Genomic DNA, 20,447 nt, shown 5'->3' on the forward strand with positions numbered 1-20,447 from the left:
AGCGGTAGTGCACTCCAAAGTGGGAACATGGCTGACAACTGTCGCATTCAACACGCAACACCTGTCTAACACTAAAAATCCGACGGGTCAGTTCAAGGTTAAAAACTATTTTGAAAATGTATTCAAGCTCTCAGCCCAGTTTGAGGACAATATTCAAATAAAAAAAAAGAAGACACAACCTCATGTGACCTTTGATGTTCGCCGTGCCGGCGTGGTTACTGGAAATTAAAGGATGAGCATGAAACTGTGATTTGATTTATTAAAGTCTCCCGACTCACACCCTCTTTGAGGTCCTTCGCGGCACGGCCCGCATCTACTTTGTAGTGGATCAAAGAGGTAATTTTCCCTTCCGTGTTGACTTTTAATGATACAATCAAAACCCTACATCAGCGCGGCAAACTTATGCACAGGCACACGTCCACGGTCTGACCCGCTCATGAACACACACACACACACACACACATGTCCGTAAACAGACAAACACACACATCTCCTCACAGGTGGTAAACCATTAGAGACCTTTTGATTAGCTGTTTTCAAGATGTGAGTCAGGTAAACTGAGGCACTCCCTGCTGCTGTGTGATGCTAGTAAAGGTCAGCAGCTGGTGGCTCCACTTCTGTTTCTGTCTACCCCACAGAAACACACACACACACACACACTTTTATTCCCTGAGCAAATCTCAGACACCCCAGGAGTGAGGGCAAAAATAAATAAGTAAATAGAATCGCTTGTATTCACTAGCTGGCCTCATGTGGAGACTGCATATGTACTGTATGCTCGAGAGAAAACATACTGAATTCTAAGTGGATCCCTTTAGAAAAGAGCAAAATGGGCTGTGCAGTTGTGTGCCTTACACCACTTCCTTTTGATAAGAGCATGATTTTCAGCTCTTACCTTTTTTTTTTGGCAAACGACAATTTCCCATTTTGAAAAGTTGGCAAAAAAGTGGACCAGAGAAATAGAGGAAAAGAATTATGTTCATTTTGGCACTGTCTACTCTCCTATTGAACTCCACCGAAGCTGTTTGGTGCAGGTCAGTGCTCTTAATGCAGGTTTTCTCTTTTTCTTTTACTCCACAGGCCTGGCATCCGCTGCCTATGTCGCCTTCGTTTCTTGCCGACTATTAGATGAGCGGCGTCAGACATACTTTGTATTGATTTTTTTTTGTTTTGTTGCCTATATTTCCTGCAGCTGTCTATAATGTGAGAGGACTGATTCCATAAAGATAAGGGTCAGATCAGTCAGGGGCCATGCTTTAAACAAATCTGCCCAAGTTTTCACATCTCATTCCCGCAACACGGTGACAGCCCGACAGGAGGGGTCCAGCCTGACACAATGCAACGACCGACAGCTCATGCTGACAAAAAAAGCCAGTTGCTCTCGCTGACAGGAGCCTATCCTTTCTTATTTCACTGAGATTGGGCGTAGGGGGAAAGAGATGGAGGTAGGGAGAGTGGAGGAAAAAGGGTAGGCTGACTGGGATACAGGCATGGAAGGGGAAAAAAAAGAGACCGGGTTTTGAGCTCCAGACCGTATGTCACCACAACAGCAATTCTCCAGGAACACCCGTCTTCAGGCTGTGTGGGTAGACTGTCAGAATCAAACACACACACACAGAAAATACTTGGACATGGATATCATTTTCCATATTCAGGAGTGCAACCAAAACAAAAGTAATCACTATACATAAACTACAATGCAAAAAGAAAAACGTCCATTTAAAAAGTGATGAACATCAGCTCATGTCCGTGTGAGATTTGTTTTGTTTTTCTGTATTTTTGTAACCTGCGAGTCCCGCGTTCATAACAAGCAAGCACATCTAATTTACACTCTGCTTTGACTGATGATGTCAGTATAAACTTAAGCCTGCTCCACGCCAGAGGATTTTCAAATCTGACTTGATTTAAAAAAAACAAATAAAATAAAATAAAAAATGAAATAAAGTAAAAAATTCGGGGTTCTGCTCACGCCCCAGTGGCTGTTTCGTCGTAGATATCAAACGCGTTTAATACTCAAGATTTGAAATCGGGAAGACTCTGATGCGTCCGACGATGATGATCTCTCACACTACAGGATCATTTGTTCAAATGAGCCTAAAATCGGGAGGCACGCCCCGGTTGTCGGAAGGGCCGGATTGGGACTGAAATCTGGCCAATTATCCTCTGTCTGTCTTCGTAAGTGTCGAGTGTTTCAGTGCAGCTGGCTGTTTTCACTCGCATCGCAAAATCAGAAGAAAACAGTGTTCTCCTACTACACTGAGAGCCAAACAGTAATTTGCTGTGTTTGATATGAGTGGGTGAATCTAAGCCGCACAAATACATTTCAATTTCTTTATTTGGGCCTGGACCCATTAATCCAATTTAAAATGTGAGCTTAGGATAATTACTTTTTCGGCAGGACATACCATGATTTTATTTTTATAGGGTGCCATCGTGACCAACGATAAGAGAGTTTTGAAAAATAATCTCTTTGCTCCAAAAAAAAACCAAACACATTGGACAGCAACGCACGGGAAGATCTAAACGTGGATTGGATTAGAGAAGACGCGGCGGCAGGTTGGTGAGACGAGATCACCTCGATTGAAGAGGGATTTCTCGCACTTCTAAATGAGATGCGGCCGTGTGTGCGGAGATAAGAAGCCACATATGAAAATGGGTCAATTGTTCTGAAGGTTTAGCTCGTGATTAAGGAGATTATGTTCCACCAGTGAACAACAATGGCAAAGTCCGACAGCAGCCCAGTACTTACCAAACTCCGTCAGCCTGGCTGATCCCCTGTTTTGTCCTCCCACCAACAGCCAGACTCTAATGTTTGGAGCGATGCGACTGAAATACTGAAGCTGTGCTTTGATTTGGATTTTTCCTGCTGGAACAGAACATAACCAAGCACGGCGTAATTTGACTCATTCTCGGACCACAGGGTGTTTTGATGAAAGTTTATGTTTGTGGCCCCCTCCACCCTCGTCCTACCTTTTTTTTTTTCGAGAGGAGAGTGATTAGAGCGGGGGCACTTAGGCCACAGCTAGTGGACAGCTATTTATTGATCAAACCAGGCTGTTCAGTCCTGGAGAAGAGGGAGGGTTTTCCACACAGACCTCGATGCCTCTGTAATGAAAGGGAGGAAAGGCTTTCTGCCTCCTTTGATCCAGTAAGGATTAAAACTAGTGTTACTTATGGAAGTAGAAAGATCAAGGCTGTCTGTTCTGTGTGTGTGATTCACTGCTGGGGGAAAATGTACAGCGACGTCAACTTTGAGACAATTCATCATTTTCTAATCAAAATCAACGTTTTTATACTGCGCAACCTGCAAATTAAAAAGCCTTATCATATAATTGTTTTTAATGTTCTTGGTTTTATTATTTTCTAATATTATGCATGAATACTTTTATGTATATTTGATGCAACGCTATCTGAAACTGTACATTTTACTGGAATTTATCATTTGACCCATTAACGCTGTTAGAGGTGCTGCTGCCTTTCTTCTTGTAAAACAAAAAGGTCAGTGTCGGTGAGACCTTTGTGGTGAAGTCAAGGTTAAATGTGTAAATGTGAATTCATAAAAATGTGATACACACCGCCAACAATCTCATATTTAAGCATAGCAGCGGTAATTGTCCGTCCCCTCTTTAAGTCCACATGTTAGGACTGAACTGGAGCTCGACTGCGCAAGAAAATAAATCACAAATCAAATGTGTCAGAAAATTGGAATTCGATATTTTCCCCAAATCACACAGCCCTACTCAACCACCAGACCATCTGTGATTGCGATGCTTTGATTGTAAGAAATGTTCACATGTCTCTTGTTTCTTTGATTCTCATTTCCTTCCACAATCCTGTCTGTTTGCCTCCATTACTTAATTCCCCCCGTCTGTCTGCAAATGGTTGTCTTTGTACAACATTTCACTTTAAAGCGAGAGTGATCTGAGGTATTCGACAGTCGGTCTGTCTGCAACATGGGAAGCAGATTAGAATCAATAAGATCATTTTGATATGCACAACAGCACCTTGGACGGCAATTTGAAGGCAGTCCCGAAAAAACACTAATAAACTTGAAGCCACGCTTTTAATTATTAAAACTGATTTTCTCGGAGAGAAAACATTTTTGGAGCAAGCTGCCGAGGCGGAAATCTTTGATACAGCCTAGAAGCCTTCATGAAAGTTTTAGATGTAGGGAAAGTAATTGACATTTTTCGCAAGTTAGCAGTCAGAACAACATATGCTTTGCCAAGTGGGCCCTCAAGTTTTGGTCTGTTTCTCAGCCTCGCTCGCTCTCTCTCTCTCCCTCACACACGCATACACACTTAATGTCCAGTGCGTTTTCAGTTTGATCTGTTTCATGGATTTCTCACAGCTCTGTTGAAAAATTCAATTAATTGAGCTACGCCGTGAAATATCTATCAGATGAGGAGACGCTCAATTTTCCAAATGTGGACCCCTGCATGATGCAGATGATTCATGCACACAGCTCGGCCTCTCACACACACACACACACACACGCAGGCACTTCAGGTGATGAAGCAGTCGTCGGGAACTGAGGTCAAGCTGGCGACCGCGCACTTGTTGCGGGCCCCTGTGGAGCCTTCAAGCTATTTAGAATGCACTGTTTATGCTAAAGCCGGCCACCAGAGGGTTTTTATGTGGCGAGTTGACACACACACAGTACCCCCCCACACACACACACACACACACGTATGTTACCACAGAAGGGGAGGTGTGGAGGAGTTTTTAAAGAGACACGGATAGCCGCTGGCAGGAGCTGTAGCCCAGTATGATCATTCTCTCTGGGAGCATTGTGCATGGGAGTGCGAAAACACAGCAAGTGTCACCAGAGAGTGAGCCTCTCTCTGCTCTGAATTTCCCCTACTACCTGCTCATTAGGCTGGAGACCAGGGAGCTGCATGAGTCCTGGTAACTGCCTGCCTGCCAGAGAAATGTCTGACATTATCGACTATTTATCTGAAGTTGCTGAACTCATCAATGCACTACCAGACATCAATACATCAATAAATCAGCGTTCACTCTGGGCGGTCTTGACTTCTATAGCTCACCGCCACCCCGACACCCTTTTATATACTCCTTTTTATTCACTTTTTATGTGCTGGGTTGATGTATTTTATCGAGCTAGTTACTACAGAACATAAACTAGGGATTACAACCTTGTGCATAAAAAAAATCTACCCCCAGAGAGAAATGGTAGCAATCTGTTTTTAATATACCCTACTTCTCATTCTCTACAATGCTTCCACGCTTCACGTTTCCATCACTCAGTCTGCCTTCCAATATATGCAGAAACTGAGCAACGTTGTTTTTATATTCTATTATCTGGAGAATTTGCCTGGCCCTGTGACTCCTCCACACCTTCACCCTGCATTTTTTTTTTTTTTACCTCTCTACCTGCTAAGACTCCGGGAGCAGATGCTGTTATCTCCCCGGCTTTCAACAGCCTGTCACATCCTCTAGCTGCTCCTTTCTTCAAAAGCCATCTCCCACTACCTTGCTGGATGCACTCCCTGCAGTTCCCGCTGCCTGCTGGGAGGCACAGCCAGTGATGTCAAACTTGGATGACTTTGGATAAAAAGGAGGAACCAAGACAAGGGTCAGGATGATGGAAGGAAAGCGAAAGCACATGAGTGAAAAGACTGAGTGGCCCTACCGCAATAAGGTTGTTGCTTAATTTTTCCCTTCTTTTTCTGAAGCTGACTTATTGATTTTTTTTCTAACCTGAAACACAGCCACAGTAGAACCTTCCATCGTCCTATAGATTGGTATCGATTGCCTTGAGGCTTTCTTGTCCTGTAAATATTTGCAAGACTTTATTGATTCCATTAGGGGCTGCTGCTATTTGTGACAACGGTATAGATGGTTGCTGTTGGTAAGATTAAACTAATGCTGGGAGGCCCATGCTTTTTTTTTTCCTCGACACATTAAGTTTGTGTTCCACACTTGCGTTGTTCTATACAATCTGTTCTTGCGGCCATTACAAGGCAAACCGTCACCTGCACTCAATCTGTGTACCAGTTTCGGAAAGCGAACTATAATGATACGGTCAAAGCTCATACCTCTCCCTTGTCATTAGTGAGTTTATGCGAGTTTAGGCGCAGGTTTTACAATGAGCAGTTCTTCAGTTTGCTCCTGAGACACTTCCAGTCCATGACGCAGGATCCTGTAGCTCGTCTAGGACAAAGTAATAATCAGTCGCTGTTGTAAACTACAGGCGAAGTTTGCTGTAAGTTGTCAAGGGCACAGCCTTGCATGTGGCCCTTGTTAGTGCACTAATTACAGCATTGTGGGAAGACAGCCGAAAGGCTACTGCTTTAAATAAAAGCTTCCACTTGCAATATTCATATTGGGGTCAGTGGCGTGCGGTGGATATAGACTGTGGGTGTTTCATCTAATCAGAGGAAGCAAGGGGCAGAGAGAGTGCTGCTTTAGAGCACAGGGGAGCGCAAGGTGGCCCACGCACTTCTGCTTTGTTAATCCACGTCTCCTCAACCCCGCCATCCCTCGTCCTGCATATCCTACTGTTGTCTCAGGAACACAAAGACTATTTTCAGGCAGCCAATCCATGGCAGAGTGGGAAACTGCAACCCTGCATGCCCCTAAAAGCCTTCATGACTTTTTAATCGGTGGCTCAGGGCTGTGCGTCCGGCGGTTAGCGAGTGGACCCCTCTGCCAGCGCTCCACTCCACAGAGAGATCAATCTCCCCCCTCCCCTCCCCTCCCGCTTGAATCTCGGGCCTGTCAAAGCAGTCAGGCAAGGAGGCGGCGGATGAGTGGCATCTGAAGATGAGAGCGTTGGAGAAAGAGAGACAAAGTTGGCAGGGGAAAAGCTGTTTGGGGAATGAGAGGTGTGGATGGTAGAAGGGAGCCAGGAGGGAATGTTTGTAAAGGGAGAAAGAATTTATGTGAAACTGCTGAGAGGAGGAATAGCCCTGCACCAAAATAGCAGTTTCTGAGGTGAGAAGGAGTTTGTTCAGTTGTGTTAAGGGAGAATTGTTTGTCTGTCGGTGTGTGCGTGCGTGAGCACATGGTGCGTACAACATAGCATTTGGAAGTGATGGATTGTTACAGCATACCAAACAGAGTAAGAAAGGTGGGTGGTGGATTCTGTCGGAGAGCTGGAAAGGTTTTGTGATGAATAATAGGCGTGAGTGAATTGGTCATCGTCAGAACCCTCCAGAGCCTATTGAATCAGCAAGGCGCGGGGTTTTACAATGAGCTTCACCCATGAAGATCAGCCTGTTTGGTCATAATAATTGGAAAGCGAGTTGATGGAGGCAGGAGGTACAATACATAAGACTAGCTCTCACCAGTGGAGCAGCGTTTGTCTGTGGGGAAATGGGCCACAGGAGAGACCACTGTTCCTCCCACACACTGTGCAGAGATCAGAGAGCAATGTGGATGCATTTGATGATTGCCTACAAGTACACACACACATACAGGTCCATGTACGCACACACACACACACACACACACACACACAATAATACGCAGAGCATGGTAAACATGCTGCAAGGGTAGCATGCGGGCTAATGATGCCGCGTTGACCTATCACTAATGACCCCCCTCAGCTCAACCAAGAGCATGATGAGCTTTGATCTGCCTGTCATTACATGCCGATGGAGAACATGTACATCTTTATAATCTGAAGATAGAATATAAACACCTTACCGGAGAGAGAGACACACACATACAAATCTATATTTTTAAAATCACATGTGAAGAGAGACGTTTGTGCAGACTTTCTTCTTAGGAGCGCGGCAATACGCTTCCATTCATTTGGACATTTGGACTCGACCGTGGCCCTGAATGTAACCAGTTCTTCAGAAATCAGGTTACGCCTCATGAAGTCCAGGTTTTGGTCTCCGGTTCTGACAAGGTCAGCGTTATCAGGAAAAGGTCATAAAGAGTTAACAAACACACACAGGCCCTTTGCTCCATGACCGAGATTAAACATGTCATTTAGGCTCCGTGATAGAAGAGCAGTAATAAATAAAACAGACGATTTATTAACGTCCAGAGTTGTAACCCATTGCATTATATGTGTATTAAAGCACATTACTTACCATGGCATGGCGAGCGTTAAAGTGCTTCTAATAGAATTCTTAAGTACCATACTGGCATTTCAGAGAAGCAGCAGATCTCTGTGCAGGATCTCCTCAGGGCCTCACTAATGGGACTGATGTAAATATGTTCATTTGTGAATCTTCCCTCCAATTTGGCGCTGTCCATATTGTAGACGCAGATTATCCAGGGATTATGTGGCTTGTAAAAAAAAAAAAAAAGAAGCTATTTGGTGTGTATTTATGCATGGCTTACAGATGTAGTAATAAAGAATTAGGTCTCATCATGTGTGTGTGTGTGTGTGTGTGTGGGGAGGTTTGAATGTTTTAAAAAGAAAAAGTGCCACTCCTACCTCTCCCATTTGGCTCCCTGTCAGTTTGTCATTTAGCAATTTTCATTTCCAAAAGTGGAATTTTATCAGACGTTTATGATGCAAATCACAGGCTATAACTCTACGTGGCGTGGAGGGGCCGCATTAAGCCTTCCAATCACTCATGCTGTTGCTTGGGCGCCAGTAACATTATGCCATACCCGCTTGATCATTTGCACATATTTCAATGCGTGATTGCAGCCAACAGCAGTCAATGTCTCCACTTTGCAGGCCCGTAGATGCAGAGAATTACCAGCATTTTTGTTCGTTGACATGTTAAGCACAATGGTGGGAACGTTTCAATAGCACAGCAGGAGGAAAAATGCTCCCTGGATATATTAACCCGATGGGAGATGATGTTCCTCTTTAAATTTGTGTCATTTCCAATAAAAAACCTGCAGGATATACCTGTCGTCGCGTGAAGACTGAAGTTGCTGTAGCTTTTAAGACAAAAGAAAAAAAAGGCTCTTGCATATGAATACAATTGTGTCAAAAACAGAAGCTAACCTTGGTTTTCACAATTTGCCATAGTCCACACTGTCTTGCATAAAGAAATGGACATAATATGGGGGTGCACAGAATCAATGCCAAAATCACTGCGGCAACACTGGAAGCTAGAGTGCAAGCTTAAGAACATCATTAGAAGAAACATCATTAACCTCATATATTAAATAGCATTTTTGGCTCAGGACTCCAAGATGATTTGAGCCAGTGCTATGATAACTATTGATTAAGGGGTATGGTTTTCTGGTACGACGTCTCACTGTTTGCAGATCAAAAAGACACCGTGTTTAAAAGCAGAAATGTGGACGTGTTGCAATTATCAGGGATGGAACAGATGGCAGGGATTTGAGATGGAGAAGGGTTGACCAAGTGCACTACGTTTGATTGCGCACATGTAACCGATGTGGAGGACAGATTTTCTATTTTTTTATCATTAAATGTGTATTTATCAAGAGAAATACTTTTTTAAGAGGGGCTGTAAGAATATGTGTCTAATCACTAGTCATTAATATAATTGTCGAGCGTGCATAATTTCATATTATTCACAAAGGAGCTTATTATGCATTTCCCACAAGTTGTGCTTCTTGCACTTGAACCTTCCTAAAGGATCATGTGGAGAGAGCACGACTATTAGTATCTCTGACTGAGAAATGTTCCCGCTTTGTTTGATGTGGAAGTTCCTCACTTAGCTCCCGTTACTGTATCTGATAATTGAGACGAACAGTGTGGTGTGAAGTCATGTACGAATGAGCCAATGCTCCCATTAGCATAATGTCAGGGCGTTTAGATCTTTGTCTGCCTACTAGTGTATAGCGCTGGCTGTCTTCACACAATGCCACCAAGCTCTTCCTCCGTCTGTCATTCATCGTGTGTGAAGGCTCTTCAGGAACAGAAACGGACGAAGAAGACTCATCTGCACGGCTGCCCGAGAGGTCATTGATGTGGCCATGGAATGTTACATAGGAGACTCGCAAGCCTTGAGGTTCTAAAAAGGAAGAGAGCAGGTCTTGGTGCCCTGGCATAGATGACGGGAGAAAATAGTGGTCACAGGGTCTCACTGTGATGTCGTCGAGAGAGGCAGTTATGTGACGAGCTCAATTTAGTCATCTTTCACACCGTAGAGGCCTAAATTAAGAGCAGGGACCCTGTGCTCCCACAGCGTGCTCTGATTGCAAAGGTGGTGCTCCTGCTTCTCGTCTCTCCTGATCTTAACCGAAATTAGTCAAAACACACGTGATGCCTTGACACCCAAAGAAGGTGTTTGGCTTCTGCAAAATAGGTTAATAAAGCAACACTGATCGCTGTTCATGCCGGGGCCTGGAGGAGGGATGGGGGACAGACAGGCTGGCTGTGTAAATGTAATGAAGGGATATAATAATTCTTTTCTCTGTCAGCTGCTCTCTACCATTAGCATTTACTGCCAGCCCCTGCCACTCACTGCTTGGCGCCTCTGCACTCTGCCACACTAATAAGAATCACAATCATCAGCCATTCCACACGCATATATTACAAAGGCAGATGCCCTAGAACCACGTACCTTGCAAAATATTAGCATGCCAGTGATATCTCGCCCATTCTGAGACTGAAAGAGCTCGGCGAACAAAAGGGTTTTTCCGAAACGTTTTGAACATGGCAGCCTGAGTCCATGCATTTGTAATATTCTGATGCTTGCATAGTGAGTGCAAACTTTATCCGTGTCTCGGCGATGGGACGGAAAGAGCCGGATTTTGTTCGGTGCGTCGAGCAATTAAGTGGAGAGACCTGTCTGATCCGCTACATCTTCATGAAGCTCCCTCTCCGAGGTCCCAGGGTGGACGCGCGAGCACAGCGTTGCAGGTGCCTCTGATCATTTCCATCTCAATGCGTGTGAAATAATGTTTCCCTACCATAGCATCGACTAATTAGGATCTAATTATCCTGCCTAGTGTAAACAATCACGGCAGATGGCATAGTGCACAGTATTAACTCTAATGACCCAAGGCCCTGTGGAATTCACATTTCAGCGCACTTGTTTATTTTCCTCCATTAATCGTTGCCCTACTTTCTATATTCACTTACGTCTATTTTCAACCTTCTCATGCTGCCCAGTTCTTATTCCCGATGCTGCTCTCATTGTTTTTTTTTACTTACGCTTACTACCATTTATCTGCTTTGTGTTGCGTCCCTCCCTTTCCTCTATTGTCGAAATAGCTTTCAACGAAGATCGATGAGCATTTTGTACCTGATTCCTTTTCTGCCTTGTGAAGTAGAAGAGAGAAACGTCGGAAGGAGACAAATACGTGACGCGGCGCACACGCAACAAAAAAACAACCACCGTATTCTTCCTCCAAAATTTCATACATCATGTCCCTAAAAAGTAAGAAATCACCACAGTGTTTCTGAAGTGAAGCGGCGATATGCTGGCGTCACGGCTCGCTGCTGCAAGACATAGATCTTATTCGAGTGCCACAAAGTCAGACAAGATTTCCTGCTTTATCACTTACAAAGCTATGACTATCCCATAGCGATTAAATACATAGGTTTCTTACATCTAGCGACAGTTGTTCAGATGTGGTTTTACCCACTGTTCATTGGACAAGTCTGAGCTGACTAGAGACTGGATGCTGCAGAGGGCTTGTAATGGGTATGTGGGGTCTCATTAATTGACGCCAGGCTTGTGCTCCTTTGCGTGCCTTGTTCTCTGCCAGGAGCTGGACTTGCTAATTAGGCTCCTGGATATCACAGACATGTCCCTCGGTGCGCTACACAATATACTGCTGGTGACTCAGAAACAAGGGGGCTAAAGAGAAGAAGAGAGCCGGGGCAAGCGCGGATGGAAGGAGGCGAAAAAAGAAAAAAAAAATAGATGGAGAGACTGCTACTGACAGAACGCTCAGAAGTAAAGGAAGTGGAGAGAAAGTGTGAGCGAAGACAGATGACAAGTGATGAAAGGGCAGTGAGAGGGAGAGAGTATGAACACGACTGTACTGAGAGACTGCCACACCAGAGAGGAAGCTATTATTGTGGTCGGGAAAGTGAAAAGAGAAGCGAAAACTTGGGCTGGGAAGAGAGGAAAAAAAAAAATGAGAAAGGAATCAAAAAGAGAAAGCCAGTTTGAGACAGGCAGAGCATAGCACAGAGATGGGGGACGGCTCTCGGAGGAGGAGTGAGGCGCACTCACACACGGTGAGTGTGTGTGTGTGTGTGTGTGTGTGTGCGTGCAACTGTGAATTTGTCTGTGCTGCCCACTGGAGTGTGTGTCCAGATAATTCAATCTACTGCCCATTGACTGGCCTCCCCGCTCCGTCTTCACTCCTAATTAAATCCCCATTTGTTGGTTGGATGCTACTGCTTCTAATTGCGTTGCCGTGGCATCAGATAGACACACTGAGGGCACACCTAAATGCACACGCACACAAAGGCCCCCGCAGCAAGTGGGATCACTAAAACATCACCGCGGTACATTACACCTCAATTAATCACATCAATTACACATCAATTAACCCGTGACAATCCACTAAACACAGCTGGGATGCAGGCAGTATTTCATCTGCAGTGACCTGAGGACTTTTTCCTGCGACATCAAAGCCAACTCATCATCCAAAAAAAAAAAAAGAGAACTGATTTACATGGAAATCCATATTTCTATTTCATCTTTTCCTCCGAGCAGTGAACGCGACACGAACCACTGTTCAGACTTTTTAAGAGCGTGTAACTGGGACCATGAAGTCTAAATTGTCACAATATTGATACCCAGGGATCTTATAATGTGCATATACTGGATGTCGGACAAACGTGATTTAGGGACTATAAATACAAGAGGAGGTGTGGGGTGAGAAACATCAAGCTGTAATGGACCCATGGATCTGCAGACGCTGATTTCTTGAAATGAACATCGGGTAGATGGTGCCTCTTCATCTCCCCCCACCATCTTACGGCCCTGGCTTCCTTGTTTGGCTTCTGTTCTAATGGGTCACTTCACCTTGCTGCCTAGTGTTGGAGGACATTCCCTTTTCTCTTTTCATCCACCACCCCCGCCGTCCCCAGTCCCTCACCTCACCCTGCCTCTAAATTGCTTCTCAATCTCTCTTTGTCCTCAACATTAAGTCTTGCCTTTCTCCCCACCTCAGTTTCACTGGAACTCTCCTCCGCCTCCTCTCTGTTTTCGCTCCCTTTCCTGAACCCCTCTTTTGTGCCCACCTGCTTTCTCACTTGAGTAAGTGATAGAGTGTAAATAGGCAAGGTACCTGTTGTCACGGTGACAGCAGCTCGTGACAAAGTGATAGATCAACCCGACCTTCGGAATGGACAGTGTTTTCTCGAGGGAGAGGCGTGAATATTTGTGGGTGTTTGTCTGTTTATGTTTTCGTTAAAACAACCTCATGTCCTGACTCGAACATCCTCATCCCAACTTGTAAAGCAACAAATGGATTGTAAAATGTAAACTGTAGTGTGTGTGTTTCCTTGTTGAGTATGTGTGAATCCCTAAGGGAGGTGTTTCATCCACTTTAAAGATGCTTTTAGCCCCCTCCACCAACTCCCCACCCCCAGCCCACATCCTTTCACCAACCCATTACTAGGCCAAGGTCACTGCCATGACTGTTGCATAACCCCCATCAAAGAGGCTAACCATAACCCATCTCGCATGTTAAAGTCCAATTGAAGAGGCTAAATGACGGATCTAAATTTTCCAGGATGACATGATGTGCCACGAGGTGAACTGGAGGTGGCCGATGGAGCAGGGAAGTTATGTGCATATGTGTGCGTGTCTTGGAAGAGAAGGCGTGGTGATGAAAGTGGAAGGATAGCAAAGTAGAGTGAGTGAGAAGAAGGGAGTCGGAGTGGATAACAAGAGAGTAGACCGACAAGTGTCTCAAAAGCCAGGGACACCCCTTTATTGCTGAATATCAGTCATGCAGCTGAGTGGAGTGCCATTGAGGATGGGGTTGCATAGGCTCAAACACATGTGTCGGAGGATTACAGTGAGGGCAGGGGCAGCTCACTGCTGCTGAGGCAGGGCTAAGGAGGTGAGGCATAAAATAAGCAAGAAAAAGAATACAAGACAAAAGCCGAATGTGAACACTCTCTGTGATTGCATGCCAGCATGGCGCACTGGGGAGCACAATGGTCCTTGGTTTATAAAGCTGACCCAGTGCCCATTGTCTTTGTCACACAGCCATTAAAATTCTGTGTATGCAGCAGGGGACCCAACTGGAGCCATGCCACCATTCAACCTCAGCTGTCAGGTTGGAATAAGGTGTTTTTATGTCTGTGGCGAATGAGCTGTGGAGGGGACAGCATGACTGCCGGGGACAGCTGCTCTGCACAGCAGTCACATTAAAGTCCACCTGGTCTACTCATGCCAGTTTTTCGGTCTTCTCTAGATCTGCTCACCTGTCTTGGTTGACTTTTATCTCCAACCATAGTGCTATAGGAATCCCTGGTCCAGCAGGGCTGCCCTCTAGCACTCCATCTGGATTCAAAGCCTGCAGCCGGCTGCGCCGCGCTACTGCCTCTGCACGTTTGTTGATTATGGGCATGAAAGTAAACAGTCCCTCTTCTTTTTCCTTTTTCTTTTCCCCTCCAACGTCAACTTTATCTTGACGTGGCGCAGTTGCAGGTGGAGACACATCATCCGCTCCTTAAGCTGAGGCCGTGCTGAGATATTTTTATTCCACAGGCGTGCGTCTGTCAGTGTGTGTTATTTACAGTATGCTTAGGTTCCATTAAGTCATAGTGATTTGAAGGGGATGACACTTGAGTCATGTATGCGTTGGATCAAATCAGCAAAGATAACCCACACAGGAGGCAAACATACTTAGCCGACATCTAAATTACAGCATTCACTGTGGGTCATCGCTACGGCACATTAGCATTAGCTTTGCGTCTGTTAATGCAGTGCAACGTGTATTAGTGTCTGCGCGGTGTCCGGCAAGCACTCAAACGCGGAGACGAAGATAACGCACCTTACAAACAACCCAGCCACTGTCATCCAACGCGTATCAGAGGTGAAGAGGAGAACGAGGGTCAGACATGAGGTTCACTGGTGCAAGACACAAAGGACAGTGTGCAGAGGCACTGGTGCTGTCTCGTTTCAACAGTGAGATCTGTTAGCAGTCTGCCAGCGGCTGTTCTTGCTTGGTCCTGAAGAGGAAATCAACTTAGCTGTGAGTTCTCTGCAGAGCAAACTTTCGTCAAATTAAGCAGTATGGAGGTGGATGTCGATCCTGCATGGGTACATTTACATCTCCCTTGTTGGCTGTGTTCCATACACTCTAAATGTGAAACGGATGAATTGTTTTCCTTTCATCTAGTGCATTTTATAGGTTTCTGTACACGGTCTGCCATGTAAGTGTCAACTCACTTCCATAACTTTGTGACATTACAAGGATGTGACAAACACACAGGCGAGGACATCTCCCCGTAGACTAGGTACGACCCCACACGCGATGTGAGTGCAAGGTCCCCCATTTAATCACCGCCAGGGAGCCAAGAGGAACCCCGACCCGTTCCTCTGTTCACGACACTTCGCCGAGGACTGCCTCGTAAACAGCTCGCACTTTGCTGCTGCATCCCCTAAAAGATTAGTTTGACCAATTACAGAATACAGAGGATTCGGGACCAAGACCTGGGAGTATGCTTTATCATTAGTGGACATGTTGTTTGAAACAATCACAGCAGTTTTTTTTGTAGTTGCTAAGCTGTAGCTTAACTCTTAGCCTCGGCAAACGTTATTGATGTAGTTTACCGGTCTGGACTACAAATGGGAGCTACATGAACGAACGTCTTCCCCCTCAATGTCGGACTCCGAGTAAAATAAGCGCTGTCTGTTTGTCGCAATTACCTTTTTAGCAGGTGGCTAAGAAATGGTGCGAGACCTCCAACATGAACACGTCAATGAAGAATGCAAAAAACTTACTATGAGTATAACGTGTCAAGAGGCAGCCACAAATGTGAACAGGCGTATAGCAAATACGGGATCCACAGTGGTGATTACAGTGTGTTCAGTTTATCGTTCCACAGTTCCCCCATCGGTAAACCTTCATATTCATCTGCATTTGGCATTCACAGGTCTCTCTAATGGTAGCTTGTTGACATGGATGGATTTCTAAGTGCACATGTAGCCACCAAGTCCCTGAACAACGCCGGAATAGGTTTGGTGTTGCTGTGTGTGAATTTGTCCGGGCGTAAGTGACAGCTTTGGGATTTTGTGTGTTTTGTATGAATGCATTCAGTAGTGGGTAGAAGTACAGCAAAGCTACTCCAGCTGCTCGTGCCTGTGGATAGCTCCTCCGTTTGGCCTCACTTTCAGTCGTCTGGTAAGTTTGACTGACAGTGTTTGCTATGCAGACGTCCACACAGGGATGGTAGAAGGAGCAAATTAGCCAGCCGACGGAGTATGATTGTTGCCAAACAAGAAACATGTAAGGACCTTGTTTTTGGAAACAGAAAGCAACGGGATGGCATTTTGTTTGCCTCGTTTTACTGTTTGTGTGCCGGTGGTGTGTGTACGCGGGTCTTGTTATCTGTGTTTGTGCGTCGGAACACAGTGTACGCACGATCGCCTGTGAGAGATTTACAGTCACTCTTTTATTTACAGTTGCAGTCGGGTTTAGTTTTTTTTTTTTGCATCCTCTTCGCCGCTCGACGACACTGCCCCCACATTCAACCAGTCGCACCGCGCCATCTTCTGCACTTACTGCTATAAATCTCTGGGGTGAACTTGCATATGGGGTATGGAGAGATAGGGAAAGAGAGAGAGAGGCTCCTGCAGAGAGTGAGTTGTGTGGTTGAGTTAGAACCAGGCATGCTGCAGGGCTTGGCGGATTGCTGCAACTATTAATACAGACTTTAATTAGCCCGCCACTAAACCTGGCACAATCGGCTCAGTGTCGCCCATGGCTGATGAGGCAGACAGATCAATAGGTCTGATCATGCCTTTTTCATCAGCTCAAATGAAAGCACTTTGTCTCCGAGCTCAGCCCTGGACCTTGCGTATCACCTTAAAGGCTTTCTTTGGCTGCACTGGCTGTGTGCAGTGTTGCGGACGGGGCCTGTATAATCTGGCTGCATTAGGGAACTATAAAGATAAATGAAGGGAGGCACAGAGCATAACTCATCCTGTCAGAGAAGGAGGTTTAAGGCTGGAAGACTTTGTGTTTTCTAAAGCAGCCCCCACCTCCACCCCGATGGCTTCCTACTTTCTCCCTCTCCTTATTTCCTTGAGTTCCTTTTTTGTGTGTGTGTGTGTGTGTGTACAATCTGTGCTGTATTTTTCTCTGTCTACTTTTTGTCTACACCCTCCTGGCGTCCACCTCCCCTATCTCTCATCCCGATTGTCTTTTACTGATCTGGAGGTACGGAGCTGTTCATTTACACTTCCTGTGCTGCACAAATTGCTCCTCTACCTCTTTGCCAGCACATTTCAATTTAAAATAAAAGAGTATGCTGCTTCTGCAGTAGCAACTTATTCCTTGTACTTTTTGGCAGGCTTTTCTGTTGACCTTCAAGTTCCCAATCAGAGCAGAAGAAAAATGGAAATAGCTTGTTCTGAGTCTTCATTTCCTGTGAATCGCTGGAATTGTGTTGTGTATCTGCTCACTGGGATTACTGATTCACTGCCTTTTTTTAAAAACAAACAACAACAACAACAACAACAAAAAAAAATATTTATTTTCTTTCTTTGTAGATGATGTTCCACCGTATTTTAAGATGGAGCCTCCTCAAACGCAGGTTCACCTGGAGGGGAACCGCCTGGTCCTGACCTGCATGGCAGAGGGCAGCTGGCCTCTAGAATTCAAATGGATCTACAACGGCACCGAACTCACACGATTCTCTTTGGAGTACAGGTAAGCAATGCAGCACCACAGCTAATTTGATCCTATTTCTCAACTATAATTCACTTACTACCTAAGGACATTTTAGTGGAATTTAATTGTAACTAATGGCTCCTTTGTTCATTTTTATTCATAGCTTAGATTCATTTCTATGGATTTATTCAGGACTGATTTGGCTCCGTCTCTTCCCTTAAGACACAACATCTTGTGTCCAGGGGATTGTCAGATTTATTCCTATTAGTATTTCCGATTGTTTTCAAAGTTTCAGAGACAGTGTGAGCAGATAACATTTCGGCTCTGGCCATTCACATGCTGGATGCTTGTTCAACACAATGTGGCCGCGAGGACGCTTGAGCCTGTGCTAACAAGGCGTCAGCGTGCACTCACATGTGCATTTGTTTGCTCTGCTCATGTGTACATGCGCTGATCTGTTCCATGCCAGTGGTACTGCCCGTACCTTGGCATGCACACGCATCTTTCGTGATGGATCTTGTGTCCCTGCTCTGTGTTTATATGAACACGTACTTTCTCTGTTCGCAAAGAAGCTGCAATGCACTTTCTGTGCCCAGTCTGCAAGAAGACAAAAGAGAGACAATGGCTCTTCATTTTCTTGTTGGTTGCAGGGTCAACCAGTGGTCTCGCAATATCAGCACTTTGAAATGTTCCGACGGTGTGGACAAAGTGGGCTCAGTGTGGCCTAGAAAACATTCCATATACAATACTTAGTTATTGTGGCCCTGGTATGGCCTGAACCACCTTTGAATGTGGTCTAACTCGGATCTCATGTTGTCACTGACTGATTTCTACCTGTCATTGTCTACCAACTCTCCCCTGCCTCTCTTTGCAGACCTGTCTTCCTCCCTCTCTTACATCTTCTCTGCTCTCTGTCCTCCTCCTCCTCTTCTGCTCCTTCTTTCCTCAACATTTGGCTGTGCTCTCTCACATGGCTTAGTCTGTGTGTCTGCCTCGCAGGCCCCAGCCCTCCTCTGCTTGTTATTCTTCACCAGCCCTGATCAAAGAGGAGAACTGGAATCCATTTAATCAGACCCCAGCTCCCCCGATCCTACCACCACCACCACCATCACCACCACCTCTTCTTCACCCCCATGTACCACACACACACACACACACACACACACACACACATCCGGAGTTGCGGTGCAGTGGAAACATGCAGGGCAGACTCCACACTCCTAAGTGGCCGTAGCAAACCAATTACAGGCGACTCAGCTCTGAGGTTATCTCGCTAGTATTTCACACGCACCATTTAATATGAATGCACGTCAGGGGAGATATGGAGCTATGGCATGTAGCATGTGATAGGTGCTCGTATGATTTGACTCCACTGACTGAAAGATTGAAGACCACAAAGGACTTTTTTGTGTGTGTGTGTGTCAATCAGAGCCTTTTTTTTTTAAGTTGACTGTCCATAGCCGTAACAGCACGTCTCTGCTTAATTGCGTATTTGGAGCACATATGTCTCACGGCTAAGTGCTTTGCCATTTAAGCTGTGGTTTAGGTGAAACATCTTCTTTAGAATGAAAGTGCCTGCATGATAAATATCACAGTGTGTGTGTGTGTGCGTGTGTGTGTTACGCCGACGATGACTCATGAAACTTTGTGTATTTCATGCTCATTAGGTACCTGATCACCTCACTGGACCGCTCACACGCCGGCAACTACCGCTGCATCGTGAGAAACCGTGTGGGCGCGATCATGCAGTGCAGCACCGCAGTGCAGGTTGCTTGTGAGTGCTTCTTACATACCTAGCTCTGACAGAAAGCCTTTGAATTAATCACTCCGAATAAAGGAGTTGCAAAGGGTGCATAAGGTAGCGATCATGACATTTTTGTTGCTGGTATGTGTTTCCCATGCAAGCATACTTTCTTTGGCTTCCTCTCCAACACTGTCTTTCTTTTGTGTCTGCCAGATATGGGTGGTTTTGTGGAGGGTGAGAGGTCTCAGACGGTCTCCCAGGGTGAGGGTGCTCTCATCCGCGTGCCACAGATCCACAGCTTCCCCAAGCCGCAGATCACCTGGTTCAGAGACGGCCGTAAGATTCCCTCCAGCAGCCGCATGTGAGTCTACTCCGTTTCACCTCAGCTTTGTCTTACTTGCATGTGTCTTGTATGTCTGAGAGCGTGCGCTCCTATACGAGCTGCTGGCAAACACTGGGCTGCTGAGGCAGAATCTCACTCTCACTTCAGAGAACTCTTAGATGTTCAATACAGCTTAGAGATTTTCTCCAGTCCCACCACACAGAGCGAAGTTGAGCAGAATAGTTGATGAAGGAACGTTGGCGCGGGCCCTATGTTCATCATTGAATCACCTCTCAGTGATAAAGCGGGTTATTACATTGCCCCTATTGACTTTGCAGGCGGGATGATTGAAGGGCTGAGATAGAGCAGGCAGCAGGGGAACCAATTAGACAAAATTGGACAAAAGGCCTCAATTGATGATATATTTGACTGACAGCGCTTACCCCTGCATGGAATAGTGTAGTTAAGGGTGTGAGTGTGCGTGCGGTTAGAGTGTTTATGAGGCCGTGTGTCCAGATTTGGAGTCCTTGGGATAACTACAGTATATATCTGCATAGGCTGTGCTCTAAGTGCAAGTGCTTGTCCTCTTTTTCGGATCCGTGTGCCTGTTCAGATATGCAATTTTCCTGAAGAGACGCGGTGAAAGTAATCACG

The 20,447-nt window shown here is 45.5% G+C and overlaps 1 protein-coding gene across 4 annotated transcripts in view; it reads left to right on the plus strand.

The window, feature by feature from the left end:
* Positions 1–20,447, plus strand: part of sdk2a (sidekick cell adhesion molecule 2a) — an 81,542-nt gene that overhangs the window by 25,088 nt on the left and 36,007 nt on the right. For all 4 annotated transcript variants that reach the window (XM_044050899.1, XM_044050901.1, XM_044050900.1 and 1 more), the window contains exons 2-4: positions 17,607–17,766; positions 19,395–19,501; positions 19,685–19,832. In XM_044050899.1, the coding sequence (XP_043906834.1) occupies positions 17,607–17,766; positions 19,395–19,501; positions 19,685–19,832 (415 nt within the window). The remainder of the gene's footprint in view (positions 1–17,606; positions 17,767–19,394; positions 19,502–19,684; positions 19,833–20,447) is intronic.

The sequence above is a fragment of the Solea senegalensis genome, linkage group LG19, assembly GCF_019176455.1.
Source record: "Solea senegalensis isolate Sse05_10M linkage group LG19, IFAPA_SoseM_1, whole genome shotgun sequence".
Taxonomy (NCBI): Eukaryota; Metazoa; Chordata; class Actinopteri; order Pleuronectiformes; family Soleidae; genus Solea; species Solea senegalensis.